We start from the raw sequence: 16,527 nt of genomic DNA, 5'->3' as shown, positions 1-16,527 counted from the left end.
TGCGGGTGTGTGTGGGAGGCACACCCACCACCAGCCCTCGGCCCCAGGCAGTTGGTCCTCAGGAGAGAGGAAATTTCCTTCTCTGTATTTATTTTCCACATCCCCGACACTGAAAGCCAAGCTGGTGTTGATATTTACCTTGGCTGGGACTCCCCATCTCTCCGGGCCAGCCTCGCGTAAACACGATGTTCCTTTCCTCGGCTCTGCCAGCACTGAGGTGGCCTTTTGCAACCAATTCTAGGAATTTTGAAAGTCTGTAGGCGTAAGTTCAGGGCCCAGGCGCACAGGGTGCGAGGAGCGCCTGGGGGCTCCATGCTGGCCTTGGGCCTTCTCCCGGCGGTTCACGCTGGGGGTGCAGAGACAAAGCTGGGCCTGTGGGGGCCAGCGGGCAGGGCCCCCCTCATTCCTCTCGTTCCCCGGGGCCCGTGGTGGCCAGAGGGCTTACTCTGGAGGGCAGCAGTGGTCAGCGCCAGAGAAATGGGAGTGAGTGGGGGGCTGGGCGGGGCAGGGACGCTGCAGCAGTGGGAGGGTCCGCACGGCCCGGTCCAAATCCCAGCTCCCCCAGCTCGGCCACCGGGGGCTCATTCACCAGGGAGGCCTTGGGCAAGTGACCGCAGGGCTCTGAGACGTGGTTTCGTTATACAGGAAACGGGGTGTCAGTCCCTTGGTGACAAGGGGGCTGAGGCACTGCAGGTGGCAGCCGTGTTCCTTTTGCTGTCACCACAGCTGCACGGCTTTGAGGCAGCATCACAGGTGGTGCCGGGTGAACGAACGCTCTGAACATCTCTCGTTCTCCACGCAGATCTGGGACATGAGCGACGACGAGACCGTCTGACACGCCCCCCACCCTGGCTGCCGGCCCGCTGAGGGGCTCTCAGTCTCCAGAGCAGGACGCTGCCCCCAGGACCGGTGATTGTGGTGATTCTCCAACCTTTGTGGTCCCCTCATCTCCATACCTTAAGGACTGGGGCCCTCCCTCTGCTGCCCGGGAGCTTCTCCGTTTCTTATGATTCATGGTCCCACCAGTTCTCAGCTAAATAATAACCTTGGCTTCGGCCTTGCCAGTGATCTGGGACTTGGTTCCCTCCACGAGCAGTTCTTTCTTCTCGTTGTCACACGTGTTTGGTAGTCAGGCTCCCGGGATTCTCCTGGCCGTGACCCCCATGGGGTGGAATGAGGAGAGGGAGGAGTTGGCCCAATGCAGAGCAGGCAGGGAAGTGAGAAGTCAGCTCCTTGCCGCAGCCATCGCGGGGGCAGTGCCACAAAGCCCGCAGAGGGGCCCCGGGCACGTGTGAGCGCTGGGGTTCTCGTCAGCGTGGCCTGCAGGCGGGGGCGGCAGGAGAGCTGAGGCACGTGCGGGACAGAAGGGACCGCACTTGTCCCTGTGAACCCAGACCCCCGCTGAGGACGGAGTCTGCTGCCCAGACAGCTCCCCCCGCCTGCGGGCCTGTCCTCAGCTGCGGGCTTGGGAGGACACAAGTGTCTGCTGCTTTGTGCTGGTGGCAGGGCCCAGGGACAGATCCTCGAAGCTGCCTGCGTGGGGCCGCTCCTGCCTCTGTACAGGACACCCGAGGCCCAGAGAAGGCTTCAGACCCCACGTGAGAGCCTGCTCTCCTGCCACAAGCAGGGGCGGCTGCGCCTTCCGTCCCAGGCTCCTCCCTGGTGGTGGCCTGGAAGGCCCGACTCTGTGTGGGCTGGAGTCCGTGGTGTGTCTGCCTCAGCCTGTGGCCAGGTGTCCATCAGGGGTGGCGGGAGGGCTCTGCCGTGGGCCCCTTGGGCTGATTTTCCTCCTCCTCCTGGGTGAGCACGTCCGTGCCAGCCTCAGAGCTGGGCATGGAACCCAGGAGAGGGGCCATTTCCACTTTATTTCTGTGGTGTCATCTTTTTTGTCTTGGGCCTGGAACCAAAGTCAGAATTGAGTCTGAGTCGTACAAGAGTTGGATTTCTGTAAGTAAGTTAGTTAGGTAAATGACGTTACTCCTAGAGAGTTAAAATTACAGCTTTCCAGCCTGTGCGGGGCTTAAATCAGAGGCCACTGTACAGCAGGGCAGGGCTGCTGAGCCTTGCCCCAGCCTCTCTGGGGCTTCAAGCAAAGGTCCCGCCCAGCCTGGCTCTGTCACTGCAGGACCCAAGGATCACACATACAGTCTGTGGTTTAAGAGCACTTTATTATTGTTCTTAAGGCTACTTTTAAGTACAAAAAAAAGATGGCCTGCCAAACCTTTTTTTTTCTTCTTCTTCCAGGAAAAACAGGCCACACAGAGAATGGTATATTACAGATTTACAAACATGGAGAGAATGGTCAGAACACACTGCAGATGGCGTGGCTCTGTGAAGAACCTCTCTGTGCCCCCCGAGGCCTGGGAGTGTCCCTTCCTGGTGACCGTTTGGTTTCCTGCCCGAGGCCCCTCCCAGGTGCTGCCTATCCCAGATAGGTCAGCGCACCAGGGACCCGGCCCCTCAGTGCCACCGTCCCTCGCAAAGCGATGGCCTCGCTGGTGGACGCGGGCGTGCGAGGAGCCCGTTCTGCACAGAGCCGCCGGCAGTGGGGTTGTTTTCCTGGGGCGACGCTCAGTAGCCTGTAGCAATAACAAACTAGTGGCTATTAAGGCAGATGCAGTGTTCTCATAGAATAACTGTGTTCCTGCACTTTTACAGACAAATCTACGACAAAAAAAAGATCAACTTTTTTTTCCAAACAACAAAAAAATATGAATGATTACAATAGGAAAGGGAAAAATTAAATAGCTACATATCATTAACAAATTAATTGTTCTTCAAAAAATACCTACAAATTTCTCTGTACATTCTTTACGCACAGCGTAATGATGGTCTTAAAGTTACCTATATAAAAAAAGTGTTCTCAACGATTTTTCCTACAGAAAATATAGGGGCCTGAATGCAGAAGCCTGGAAGCCCAGTTAAGTGGGAGGGAAACACGTGCGGGGGCCAAAAGGGGAGGCTTTCCTCCGCCTTTTCAAATACCTACAGCCACCCTGTGGCCACAAGAGCCCATCCTCCTGCCTGTTCACCAATGCCAACCAGCGAACCTGTACTTTTCTCATACTGACAACCAGCCTCGAGAGCTCCGGTGAGTCCACGGTGCCTCGCGGGTGAGGCGGTCATGCCCGAGTCACCGGGCCAGGTGACTGCTCAGGCCCTGTGGTGGGCAAGGCTGGAGGGTAGTAGCACAGGGGAGGGGCAGGGGCATGGAAACGTTTACCAGAAAGAAGAGCAGCTGTCGAACATCCACAGCTGGGTCTGTCATGCTTTCTTCTTCACTAAGTTCTAGTTAGTAGCTATTACTATAGCAAACGATAATAAATGCAGTAATAACTGTATAAAGTCAGAGGAATGTATACTGCCTTGGCCCCAGCGTACGAGGAAGCATACAAAACACCATCTCACAGATTGTCAGGAATCTGCTGTTCAGCCACGAGTTCAAAGGGAGCAGTTTCTGCATCGAGGGAAGTTGGAAGACACAAGTCCCAACTGCCCTGGGAGCGCGTTAAGAAGCAGACAGGGATGCAAAAAATAACTGATGCTGTCAGCCTGCAGCCGCAACTCGAGCATCCTGCTCTGCAGCTGACCAGCCACTCGCCCGCCTGTGTCCAGGGCCTGCCAGGGACCGACTGGCCCCACGCTACTCGGGAGTAACGTGAATATCAAACACAAATCTTAGAGTACAACTGTACCAGCAGTAAGTATATCTAGGACTGTAACTGACAAAAATAAACGAATTCTGAAAAGAAGCTACTAAGTATTAAGCTTTCTGTTTACTGTCTATACAATTAATAGAAACCAGCTATTTTTATCCATTAAAACATGCATCACGTTTAAAGCACTACAGAATCCTCCAACTTCAGCTCTAGTCTAACAAACTGCAGTGTTTAGAAAAGGTAAAATGCCCGTGATTGGTAGAGTCTGCAGTCCAGTTGCAAGCACCTGAAAATCTAGACAGAGAAAGACCTATAAACCTGCATGAGACTTCCCCTTCCAAAGCAGTTTTGTCTAAATTAATACAACAACAGAAAAACACACCCATGGTCAGAAATGTCATCCTTAAACCCTCCGTTTTTCAGCAGTTTGCCCTCAGAGTACTATCATCTCGCACAAAGTTGTCAGGCAGGCAACTTGAGTCCTCCTCCCATAGTGCAAATCAGACACGACAGTTCTGTTCTCTTCAAGTAGACGCACACACACAAGCGCACACACACACACGTGGGCTGGAAGCTGAGCCGCACACGCCCCGGTCTCGAGAAGCAAATGAAAAAGCACAAAGCGTCTGGGTCACCCGTGGCCTGGCCCGTGACTAAGAAAGCGCAAGCCGTGGAGTCCAGGCCCTGTCGGGCAGCTGACCTGCATTGAGGCTTCTTTGGTAACCAAGGCAGGGACTGGGGAGCGACAGCGGACAGAGGTTCCACGCGCAGGTGCTGCTATCACGTCTGAGGGCCCCGGGTACGGATACCAAGCAAGTACAAAACAGAACAAAAATCCCGACGACGTGGTTTTTGCGAATAAACCATCCCTCCCTCCCCCCACCCCCACGATTTTTTTTTTCATTTTTCCATTTTTTAAGCACTGACTGTTCGAAGCTCAGGCAAACCATGCAGATGGACGTGGCGTTGGAGGGCGGTGCTCCCTTCAGGAGGCCACAGACGGGGAGTGGCTGTGGCTGACCATGTGGGCAGAGGGGCTGGCGGGCTGGCCCCTGCGAGAGGCCGACTCGGGGCTGCTCGACGCGCCGTCCTTGGCCGCCTTGATCTGGAGCCATGTGTCGCCCAGGGCTTTGGCGAAGTGGTCGTCCACAGAGCCCGTGATGGACACGGAGTTGGGCGCCGGCTCGGGCTCCTTGTAGTTCTTGCCCAGGCTCCTGCGGAAATGCTCCTCCACCACGGGGTCGCAGGTGGTGGCGGCTGCGGGGGGGGGGGGGGACAGCGGTCAGGGCTGGAACCCGGGGACACCAGGGGGGCCCCCGCACAGGTCACCTCTCTGAGCCTGCCACGGGGCAGCGCGCCTGCTGCGCCGGGCCGTGAACGCGTTCAGACCCCCGGTGCTGCAGCCGGCGGACCCCGCTAGAGGTGGGGCCTGGAGGGCGGGGCCGACGTGCTGCTCCCCCCGCCCCCCCCCCCCCCCCCCCCCCGCCAAGCACAAGGCCACTGCACCGGGGCTCAAAGAACAGGGTGTCAACCTCCCTCAGAAAGGGGCCCAGAGGCCAGCCGCTCCTGGGACCAAGAGGACACGGAAGGAGCCCTCAGTCCCCTGCAGTGGTCTGAGCGGGGCACTTACAGCTCGGGGCCCTCCGGTAGCTGGCCGGGCCGGCCGCGCAGCCGCTGTGCGCGATGGGGCAGTGGGAGAGGTTGCAGTTCCGGGCGCTGGCGGAGGCGCACGTGATCACCGAGGGCCGGTTCTGCGGAAGGAGGGAGCTGGCGTCAGTGCGGGCGTGGGCACACAGGCGGCAGCAGCGGTTCTGCTCCCCCGCCCCAAGTGGCGACCCCATCCTCGTATCCCCGCCCAGCTCCAAGGCCGGGCGGCCACCCCGGCGCCCCTCAATACCCCCGCCGGGCACCCGTCCCGCCTGGAGAACCAAGTGCCGGCGGCCTCGGTGTTGGAGTGGTGCCTCGGCGCGGGGCCTCACCAGTACCCACGCTCTGCGGGAGCCCCTCCTGGAGCCCTGCCGGCCCAACAGCAGATCCAGTCAAGCCCAGGTGCCGCCTCCTGCTTCACGTCGGGGGCCACACCGCTCAACGACCCGAACCCACCGTGAACGAGAGTCTTGGGGGGGGGGGGGGTGCGCTCGGCCCCCTCCCAAGCTCTCCCTTGTCTGAGCAGTGACCCTCAGTGTGAGGCAGTGGCAGTGTGGATCGGTGAGGGACGTGGGACAGAGGCTTGGCTGTTGGGAGCTGGCCTGTCCCAACACTCGGATCTGAAATGAGACCATCGCCGAGTCGGGGCTGTAAAGGGACCACGGCTCCTACCGTCACGGTCCGGAGAGCGCCTGGCCCTGCCCTTCTCAGAGTGTATCCGCGGAACCCTCCCCCCAACCCCCGGCTTCTCTGGGCCATCCCAGGACCCTTCTAATATACTCCTGGTTTTTCCCAAGCCAAGCCAGCTCAAGTCGGTTTCTGTTACGACCATGCAAGTCATGATGGAGACAGAAACGCAGGAATCTATCCAAGTGCCTGAATCACACACAAAGCACCCTCACCCCATGCGCCTGCCCACGCTCGCCCTCCTTCCCCGAAACCACCGCAGAGTCTGCCTGGCAAACTCCGCTCGTCCTTTAAAACCCTGTTCAAATATCATCTCTGTGAAGCATGACCCTCCCCCTGCCCGCCCCACATTCAGCCAGTATACCAGCCCTTCCAGAGGCACCTGCCTCCCCGACCACACACACTTCAGAGCAGGGACCAGCGAGAGTCTGCACCCCCAGACCCGGACAGAAAACATCTGTGAACCAACTGAGCGCCCTTAGGTTCCAGCCAGGAAACTTAACTCCTGAAAACCCGGACGACAAGACAGCTAGCAGGACCTAGCTGAAGGGTCACCCCAAAGGCAGTGTCAACAAGGGAATCGGGCCTTGTCCACCCCCGGCCTTTCCCGTAAAGAGGTGGATCAGTAGCCACCGTGAAGTCTGCACATCAAACCTTCCTGCGATGGGAAGTGAACACGAATGATAAGAACACGTCTGTGATGAAGATCTGTACCCACACCGGTGAGCGGGGATGTGCTTGGGTCGAACAAGAAATTCCACACATCCAGGATGGAAGAAGATGCAGCTTAGCGGCAGCACGTGAACCAAGAATCTGGGGCTTTATTAACTCCACGTGTGAGCAATGGGATGGAGCCACCAGGAGAGTTGGTGTGACACCGCCCCGTGTGGACGACAATGGCAGACAGGAGAGAACATGGCTTTGAGGCCGGGTGGACCTGGGTGAACCAGCTCTAGTCAGTAGGCAGGACCTTCAGCCCTCTAAGCTTCCATTTCTTTGAGTATGAAACGGGAAGACTCGTACCTGAGGGGCGTGGAGCATCGCCTGAGATGGATGTGAGGGCCTGGCCCGTGGTCACGTCCAGGAGTCCTGCCCTGCAGGTGCTGGTCATGCCGCACCTGAAGGACAGCCTGCAGTGTGCAGCCCACCTTTTGAAGGGCCTATTTAAACCCCCAAGCCCGTGATCTCCCCGCCAGCCCTCTCGTAGTGAAGTGCTCTCCATCCTCGAGATGGGGCTGTGCAGCCATGTTCATAAGTGACCTCGCCCCGTGGTCAGGCTGGAGATCTGCCTCAGCTGCGGCTCAACCACCGAGGCCGACTCAGGAGAAGATTCAAGCTGAGCTCAGGAGCTGGGGGACGGCCACGCCGAGCTGGCCATGTGATCCAGAAGCAGAGAGAGAAAAGGATGCAGAGACAGGCACGGGGCCAGGGGAGGAAGGAGGGTCCTGCCTCCTATCTGCTCGCCCAGGCAAGAGCCGGCCCTTGCTTCCTGAGCCTGGCTGTACCCGCGACCCTGGGTCTGGGAGACGCCCCGGGCCCTCCCAGTATAACTCCCTTCCTTCCTGTAGCTCCAGGGCCTCCCAGCGCCGGGGCGCAGCAGCACTGGTGAGTGTTCACTACGTGCTAACTCAGCCTGGTTCTCACCAATTCATACATTAAGACTTGAGCTATTTGACTCCCTGTCTCCTCCAGACTCAAAACTGTGAGCGCCCGCATCCAGCTTGACCAGTTTCTAACACACTCCCTACACAAAGCAAGTGTCCACGCAGTTTTGTTAAAAGAACAAAGGAAACAAACAGGGTTGTGATTTTGGGCTCCATCAGCCTCACTGGGAACCACAGGCACCAGCGCAACCTCGCCCAACGCCCGGGGCCCCTCACAAGCAGGTGTCACAGACTGGGTCAGAACCAGGCGCGGGCCAGGGACACAGCGGCGGCCTGGAGGCTGAGCCCGGCTCCGGCGGCCCCACCACCTCCTCTGCTCGCTGTCCAGGTCCAAGAGTCTTAAGCAAACACTGAGTGAGGACCTATTAGGTCACAGGCCCCAAAGGTTCAGAGAGAAAAGCCATGGGTTCGTGCAGTGTTTCTGAACCTCAAGGCTAATGCCTCCTTTTATTAATTCTTCCCTCAGGAACCCCACTTTTTTTTTTTTTTTTTTTTTTTTTTTGACGGTACACGGGCCTCTCACTGTTGTGGCCTCTCCCGTTGCGGAGCACAGGCTCCGGACGCGCAGGCTCAGCGGCCATGGCTCACGGGCCCAGCTGCTCCGCAGCATGTTGGATCCTCCCGGACTGGGGCACGAACCCACGTCCCCTGCATCGGCAGGTGGACTCTCAACCACTGCGCCACCAGGGAAGCCCCCAGGAACCCCATTTTTTAAAGCCTTTTTTCCTACCAAGCAATCTGTGTTTATTAAGTAACAACTTAATTTTCTAAAAAAAAAAAAAAAATCTTTGTCTGCCAATCACAGGTTTCTGACCAGCAGGAGCTACTAGCCACTGTGACCACTGACTTCATAGGATTCCAGCCCAAAGCAAAGCAACCTGGCATTTAACTCCATCCGTGTGGCCCTGTAACGGGTTGACGTAGGATTCCTATGAGGATTATTACATTGATCCCTAAACACGGCTGCCAAGGAAGACTGCTAGAAACACAGCTAGTCTAGACCAACCCCGTCTCGTGCAAAGAAACTAAGCCCCAAAGACACTGTCTTGTCTGAAGCCATTAGTCCCAAGGGGCGAGGCCTAGGCAGGCCCAGGTCAGAATTAAAACCACCCTCAGTACAGAACCGAGGGTGGGGTTACTCCCCACGTCTGTCACCGCCTTCCTTGCACCCCACCCTCCATCCCCCAAGCCCCCAGACCCACTACTGGCCACCGGCCGAGCCGCGCTGGACAAGGGTGTACCTGCTGCCGCTCCACTGGGGTCATGGTGGGCGAGAGGCCGGCCGGCCTGCCAGCGTCCAGGCTGTTCTTGGTCAGTGCAAGGGGCTGCTCCATGCTGAGGCTGGGGAGGGACGTGTACAGGTGGCTGCCGTGCAGGCTCATAGTGGGGGCCACGGCTCGCTCAATGGGGCTGCGGCTCCGTTCCCGGGGGTCTTTCCGGCAGTCCCCGTTGGCCGTCTTGTTCCTGAAAAAGAGGAGTGAACGCTCAGACGGGAAAACCTGGCAGCTTCTGGGAGGCAAGGGGGCTGGCAACCGTGGTGAGACACTCACACTGACCATTTCATCCCTCACTTTGGTGTGGGTAAAGATTACACAATCATCACCCCACCGTCTGAGGCTCTGATCGAAGAGCCTACCGGTAACTGAGGGGCCAGGATGCTAACCCAGGTGAGTGCTGGGGAGAAGCACCTTCCCAGGGTCCAGAGTCAGCTCCATAGCTCCATCCAGACGAGACAGCAGCCCCCTGCTCGGCAGTCTGGCTGAGCGCTGCTTCAACAAACTCCACTTGCTCGGAGCCCAGAGATCTCACCTGTGTGCTCCAGGCTGACTTGGTTGGACCAGGATCTGCCTTCAGAAGGATGAAGGTGGTGATGATGCCAAAGGAACCCCATGCCTCCTACCTGCCGGGTCCTGTTCTAAGGCTCCACTGGCCTCAGCTCATTCAGTCTTCCCAACAGCACTGAGAAGGGGAGGCTGTAACCACCCCCGCCCCAGACGAGGGGACCGAGACCCAGTGCAGTCTCCTCACTGGCCGAGGCTACTGGCCCGCGAGCCGTGGTGTTTGGCTCACGGTGTGGCGATCAGGCTGGTGTGGAGGAGCGTGGAGAGCCTGGCGCGCCAGCGGGAGGGCCCTGCCGTAGGAAAGTCCAACCACAGGCAGGTGCGGGCCGAGTGGGACCCGGACGAGGCGGTAGCAGGGCCCTGCCTGCAACCTGATGGATCTCGTCTAGGGGCAAGGTCACACGCTGCGTCTCTTTGAGAACGGGGAGAATGACTCCGCACAGTAGCGGTGGGCCTCACGGTAGAAGCCCAGGAACTCGTGGCCCAGGTTTCACCCCCCCCCCAGGGGTTCTTTGTGCCTCAGGTCTCAGCCCTTAAATCCGCTGTGTTCTCTGCTGCCAAAGCAGTCTTTTTTTCATAACAAAGGAGCAACTATTCTAACTAAAAATGTGGTAATGACTTCTGTGACGGTGGAGAGATCAATGGACATTAGTGGAACCAAATCAGCTATAAGCTCAGTTCGTCAACTACAGGGCAACGAACCACGTAAGGCACAGCATGTAATTTATGGGTGTGTCCCCCCAGCCTCGCACTATTCGCTGGTCGACTATACAAGCTGACTTAGAAGCAATTAGACAATAAACTTGCAGCCCATGAAGACAATCACGGAAGAGTATGTTCTGGTCACAGTGTAGATGAGATGTTCCATACACACCACATGGATCCTGACAAGTTTCAAAGAATTACAATACCAAAAATAGAAAAGAAAAAAAGTAATTCTGAAACCAGCCTGTCCATGATTTCATCTTCCTGTGATGATTCAGATGACATTACAGGCCTTTACAGTGAAGGGCTGCGCGGTCATGACCGCAAACGCCGAATGTTCCTGCAGAACGGCACAGAACTGGGACGTCTGGCTCGATGGGCTTCAGGCCCCTCAAACCCAAGATAACCTGAAGGTGGTGATGATGCCAAAGTAACCCCAGGCTTTTCCCTGAACGGGTACTTATTACTGAGTATACAGGTGACCAGTGTCTGAAAAGACTACGTTGTCACACAGAGTCATCTCCAGCATCAGGTTTCCATCTAAATTTGAAAAAAATTCAGTGTTTGATGAGCTATGTGAATTGCTTCCCTGACACAGTGAGGTTTGTCATTGTGTCACGAACCTACCCCCCGAAATGAGGTTTCTAGAGGTCACTTCATGAACCCTGCAAACTCAGGGACCGGACACGTCACTTGGAACGCGCCTCCGTCCAGTTCAGGCCCCACGATATTCAACCGATGTTAACTGAGCCCCTATTTTCTGACGGTTACAGAGAGGAAGACACAGCCCTTCTCATGGGCTCACGACCACGGGCAGGGGCGACAAGCTCCCCCGTGACCACCACAGCACCGGGAGGGGCGCAGGGCCGGAGGAGCGGGCAGAAGGCTGGAGAGTCGCCCGGGGGCGCCGGTGCTCACACCCCGCACCACGGCGACACTGCACAGCGCAGCAGGGGCCCGAGGAGCGATGGGGACTGTCCCAAGTCAACCCGCGGGGAGCGAACGGGAGAATGGGCCCCCGCAGGCAGAACGCGGCAGGCATCAAGGACCGGAAAAGACACTGAAACACCCAGAAACCATCTGAAGACCTCGCTGGTTAATTTTAGTAAAATTATACATTACTCAGATTTCCAGCTCGTTTTCCCAGTTCCCGGAGCTTGAAGACAGACGTTGTTTTCCTTCCCCCAGTGACTCATACCCCGGGCTCCGCTGCTTCCCGGGGCGTCATGTGCTCCCGGACCCAAACCACACGCTTCCTGCCTGCGAGCCCCGCGGCGCCTCCGTTCTCATTAAAGACGACGTTTGCTCGGGAGAGAGTCCAGAGGGCTCGTGCGGGGGCCTGGACGCAGAGGGGCAGCCGATGACAGGAGGCTTGGGGTGCACGGCCCCTCCCGGGACCCATCCTCACCCTGGGGAGGGCGTTTCCACAGAGAAATGGGTGCCACGTGCTGCCGCTCTGCCCTGAGGCGAGAAGCCAGCAATGTCCCCAGTGTCTGGGGAAAAGTAGACTCAACTCCAGGCAGTGAAACTGAGGAAAGTGCATCCACTCGCACACCCATCAACGTGAGGTTTTCCCGCCCTTCAGCCGGCCGGGGCTCAGAGCTGAAGGAAACCCTCGGGAAGGTCTTACTTGACAATCTCGGGCCTCAACTAAATTCCTTGCCTCCTGACACCAATTCACTAAACCAAAGCGAGTCTGAATTCTTAGCACAGGGGAGGGATGTGGGGATGAAGCTATTTACTTAGTGCTTTGGAGGAAATGTTCTGGGGCCCCGGGGGTCCCCATGCTGTAGGCCCCTCGGCCCAACCCGGCCCCCGTGTCCCCCGCGCGGGCCCAGGCTCCCGTAATACAGGAACATCCCTGAGGTGACAGGGTGTCCCGGCCAATGGGATGCAGAACACCCACGGCAGGAGGGGACTGAAGGTCTGTGGCAACACCCACTGTGCACGAGGGTGAGGTGTATATGGAGGTTCAAGGAAGGAGGGAGCAGGGCCCACGAGGGTCACGGCAAAGACCGAGCCCGGCCTCCGACTCACCCATCTTGCCTGTCCTCTGCATCCCTCACACAAGCGTCCGCCCTCTGGGAACCTACAGGATGGTAACAAACCTTCACCTTCACGGCCCAACACGAATCACGATGAAGTTGTTAAAGCATCGTTAATTTTAGGAAGCTTCCTCAGAGAAGATACTTAATGCCGTTGAACTGTACACTTAGAAATGGCTAAAATGGTAGACTGTATGCACTACAATTAAAAATAATAGTAATGAAAAAAAATTAAAACCAGAAAACGTCTCTCCCCTGCCATTACTTGCTGAGTTGCTGGGTCTGTGACGTGGATCAAGTAGATGGCCCCGTCCCTGTCTCACAGAAAAGAGGCCGGAGGTGAGGACGATAAACGCTTAGCCCGAGCGGTGGAGGCGGGACGGCAACCAGACACCCAGCCGCTCAGCCATCCTCACTGCAGGCCCCCGCATCACCCACCCCTCCATCCCCAGCTTCCAGGAGGCCCCCCCTGACCCCCCAAACTGGAGCACCAGAGGGCACGGTGGGGACCTGCATGTGCGTGAGGGGACAACCCTGCAAGGCACGGGGCTGAGCACAGAGCGGGTGTTTTAACCACCATTCACTAAGTGAACTATCTTTTTTAAAAATTTATTTTATTTTTGGCTGCATTGGGTCTTCCGTCGCCGCGCGCAGGCTTTCTCTAGCTGCGGCGAGTGGGGGCTACTCTTCGTTGCGGTGCGCAGGCTCTAGGTGCACACAGGCTTCAGAAGTTGTGGCGCATGGGCTCAGTAGTTGTGGCGCACAGGCTTAACTGCTCCGCGGCATGTGGGATCTTCGCAGACCAGGGGTCGAACCCATGTCCCCTGCACTGGCAGGTGGATTCTTAACCACTGCGCCACCAGGGAAGCCCCTAACTGAACTATTAAAGTACACACATCATGTGTGAGTCCAGTTAGGCTCTGTGGTGAACGAAAGGGAATTAAGGCAATTTCAGAGGAAATTACCAACAGGAAAGACTTTTTTTTCTGAAAAATGCAGAATTTAGGGAGCATTTAAACAGCCATAAACAGCTGTGAAATAGTTTCTCCCTTTCACTACCTTCCCCATCTTCTGTTTCCCCTTCCCCCGCTTCTAAGTGTCCCCCAGGTCATCCAAACCTCACGCATCACCCCCTCTTTCTCCTTGTGAGCAGGAGAATTCACTGCTTTCCAAGCAGGCGGGAGGGCGCGTGGGTGTGTCCAGGACATCCTGGGTCAGTCTCGTCACTCCAAGGTACCAATTTCAGACGGGAAGCGGCGGGGCAAGACAGCGCCGCCAGGGGGTGTGGTGTGGAGGGAAGGCGTTGGCATGGGGAAGGGGTGGGAGGCGAGGCAGAGGTGCCCTCCTGGTACAAAATGGTGAGCTGTGTGTCATGGGCCGGAAAAAGCTGAGAAATACTGGTATTCAGGGCATCCCAAAGGCACAGAGGGACTGCGGTCTGTCTGCTGCGGTGCCCAGCACGTCCTGCTCAGCAGTGACTCGGGGGCAGCTGTCTCTGCCTTTGACTGGGGGGAAGACTGTGTCGTATAGGACACCTGCCACTGCTTAACATAACTTAATAATGAAGAAAAAAGCCACAGCCCTACCGCATCCAAGGTTCAAGGGAACCCGACCTGAGCATGGAGGACCGTGCAGCTGGCTGACGACATCCCTGCCCCATCTTTCCAACCGAGTAGCATGCCTCCCCACCCCGTTTCTGCTAGTTCACATTTCAAAAACCCACTACCTGGAACTAAGCGACACACTCCTCACTGGCTCTGTCCCATGACAGGTGTGACCTACAGTGCCAGGGAGAAGCACCTCCATTGCAATGGCTGCCCTCAGAAAGACCTGCCCAGAGAGAGAGAGCATTACGGGCTGGGGATCCCTCTGAGTAAACTGCTTACGTGGATTACCTTTATTACCATCAACTACCATCTACTGAAGGTAGTTATCATCCTCACCTTATTAAATCCACCACAGTGCTGCAACGTAAGCGTCAGCATCTCCACCGCATAGGTGTGCACGCTGAGATGCAGGGAGATAAGTAACCTGCCTAAGGCTGCAACACTAACACAGTACCAGGGTTCTATTTATATCTGACTGGCTCCAAAGCCTCTCCTTTTCACCCTTCTGTCTCAAGAGAGGGATGCAGAGAAAACTACAAAGACCCATGTACCCACCACCCAGAACTGACAGATGAAACCTCACCATCCTATTTGCTTCAGATCTTTCCTTCCCTCCTAAGGATTAAAGCTGCAGAGCATGGTCCTCCTTCACGCCCCCAGGCCCCTGCCCCTTCGTCATCCCTAGATGCACCCGCTGGCCCATATTGGGAGATGCTTCCCACCTGAGCCTTTGTCCTCTGACCACCTGTGAACGTATCTGTAAAGCAGAGCAGCACATTGTACATTCCCATCACTGTATGTACTTAACAGCCGGGCTTTTTCCCCTCATGTGTTTCTGGCCCAGAGATCCGGTTCATTCATGCTCGTCACCTGCCATACAGGATTCCTTCACAGGAATCCACCAGCTTGTTGATCCACTGCTGTCCCGACAGGCATTTGGCCATGTCGGGTTTTCCTAGTTATCAACAATCCCACGGTGTTGACATTCCTGTGCCTGGGTGCCGCGCAGGTGCATCTCCGGAGGCAAGGCTTCTGGCTGCAGGGCGCCCCGCCTTCAGGGCCAGCGGGTGCTGCCGGAGCCCTTTCGGACCCCGCGTCCACCGCACTCCTCCCACCTCTGCGTCCTCAGTCACGTCTGGCACCAGCGCAACTGAGGCCCTCTTCATACATTTGTTAGCCATTCCACTTTCTCCTTTCAATTACCTTTTATCCGTTATGGGTTGAATTGTGTCCCCTGCCCCCAAAAGAGGCTGAAGACCCAACCCCAGTACCTGTGCTTTTAGTTGGAAACAAGGTCTTCACAGAGAATCATATTAAGATGAGGGCATTAAGGTGGGCCCTCAGCCAATGGCCGGTGTCCTTCTAAAAGGGAGAAGTTGGACCAAGTGACAGACATGCACCAAGAAAAGACGACGTGAGACGTGAAGACGTAGGGAGAACGCAATCTATAAGCCAAGGAATGCCCGAGGCCACCGGAAGCTGAGAGAGAGGCCTGGGACACGCGGTCCTCACGGCGCTCGGAAGAAGCAACCCTGACCTCAGCTCCATCTCAGACTCCAGCCCCCGTAACTGGGAGGAAATACATTTCTCCTGCTGAAGCCACCCAGTCTGTGGCACTTGGTCATGGCAGCCCCAGAAACTAATACAGTTTCCATGGCTTTTACCCCCAATGCTTTTACTTCTTTAGACATTCTCCACATCCATGTTTTATTCTGCTTTCCCTGTAATTAATCTCTTCCCCCCCACACCCATTTTTTTGAAGCCTGGTCTGGACATTTGCAGAGGCCCCTAAGATCCACTGGACCTGAGGTGTCCTTGTCACACGTGCCTGTCATCACGAGGACATTTAATCAGCACTGAGGTGACAAAGTGTGTGAGGCCAGGCCTGCCGGTGAGAAGCTGGAGGGCCAGCTGCCCCCCGACTGCTCCTCCACGTGCAATTCAGGAAGCCAGGAAAAGGCACCGCCCGCCCCGACGCGCAGGACCACAGACCCTCATCGGCCAAGCCATCCTCCCGGCCGTCCAGCTCAGGACCACTGCAGGTAGACAGTGAACGAACAGCAGACCTTCTCCTCAGTCCTGCGCGGATGGGCCCGTCGATAACCAACCCCAAGGCCTGGGCCAGCTGCGTCCAACGCCCGCCTTCTCTCCCCAACGCCCGTGCCAGCCTCGGGGGTGTCCGCACCCTTCCCAGGGCAGGAGGAGGGAGACGGAGCTGAGAAGAGGCGCGCCCAGGGCACAGGCCGGCGGGGGCGGGACGGGGGCTCCCATCAGGCCAGCCCTCCCCCTCCTGCCTCAACTCCTGCACGCTGTTCGGTGCTGGAGGGAGGGTGACCAGCTCTGGGTAGGGGAGAGGACAGGCGTGTCTGAGGAAGGCTTCAGCCATCCTCACTGGACTCTGCCTCTGTAGCTGAGTGAAGGGTCTCCAGTCGCCGCCCTCAAGACCGAGCGGCACTGAGACAGCACCGCCCACGGCTCCACAGTCTCCAGCCCTGAGATGCCCTGGCTGCGCTGGCCTCCAGGGGGCCCTCCAGGAAACCAGCCCCAGGGGGCCCTCCAGGAAACCAGCCCCAGGGGACCCTCCAGGGAACCAGCCCTAGGGGACCCTCCAGGGGGCCAGCCCCAGGGGCCCTCCAGGAAACCAGCCCTAGGGGACCCTCCAGGGGGCCAGC

The 16,527-nt window shown here is 57.2% G+C and overlaps 2 protein-coding genes across 14 annotated transcripts in view; one reads left to right on the top strand and one right to left on the bottom strand.

The window, feature by feature from the left end:
- The window catches only part of ATG7 (autophagy related 7), a 237,546-nt gene extending 236,471 nt beyond the window's left edge, over positions 1 to 1,075 (top strand). For 3 of the 6 annotated variants that reach the window (XM_027093765.1, XM_027093768.1, XM_027093763.1), the window contains one exon: positions 803 to 1,075. In XM_027093765.1, the coding sequence (XP_026949566.1) occupies positions 803 to 835 (33 nt within the window). In that variant the 3' untranslated portion in view covers positions 836 to 1,075. The remainder of the gene's footprint in view (positions 1 to 802) is intronic. The other 3 variants (XM_027093769.1, XM_027093766.1, XM_027093764.1) reach the window with 2 other exon arrangements.
- A 1,074-nt stretch (positions 1,076 to 2,149) lies between these two features.
- The window catches only part of VGLL4 (vestigial like family member 4), a 163,154-nt gene continuing 148,776 nt past the window's right edge, over positions 2,150 to 16,527 (bottom strand). For all 8 annotated transcript variants that reach the window (XM_027093773.1, XM_027093774.1, XM_027093775.1 and 5 more), the window contains 3 exons: positions 8,899 to 9,121; positions 5,290 to 5,410; positions 2,150 to 4,916 (listed from right to left, as the gene is read on the bottom strand). In XM_027093773.1, the coding sequence (XP_026949574.1) occupies positions 4,645 to 4,916; positions 5,290 to 5,410; positions 8,899 to 9,121 (616 nt within the window). In that variant the 3' untranslated portion in view covers positions 2,150 to 4,644. The remainder of the gene's footprint in view (positions 4,917 to 5,289; positions 5,411 to 8,898; positions 9,122 to 16,527) is intronic.

This window comes from Aethalodelphis obliquidens, unplaced genomic scaffold (assembly GCF_003676395.1).
Source record: "Aethalodelphis obliquidens isolate GAN/ISIS:26980383/991018 unplaced genomic scaffold, ASM367639v1 scaffold86, whole genome shotgun sequence".
Taxonomy (NCBI): Eukaryota; Metazoa; Chordata; class Mammalia; order Artiodactyla; family Delphinidae; genus Aethalodelphis; species Aethalodelphis obliquidens.
The sequence above is the reverse complement of the archived record's forward strand: the minus strand, read 5'-3'. Positions and strand labels throughout refer to the sequence as shown.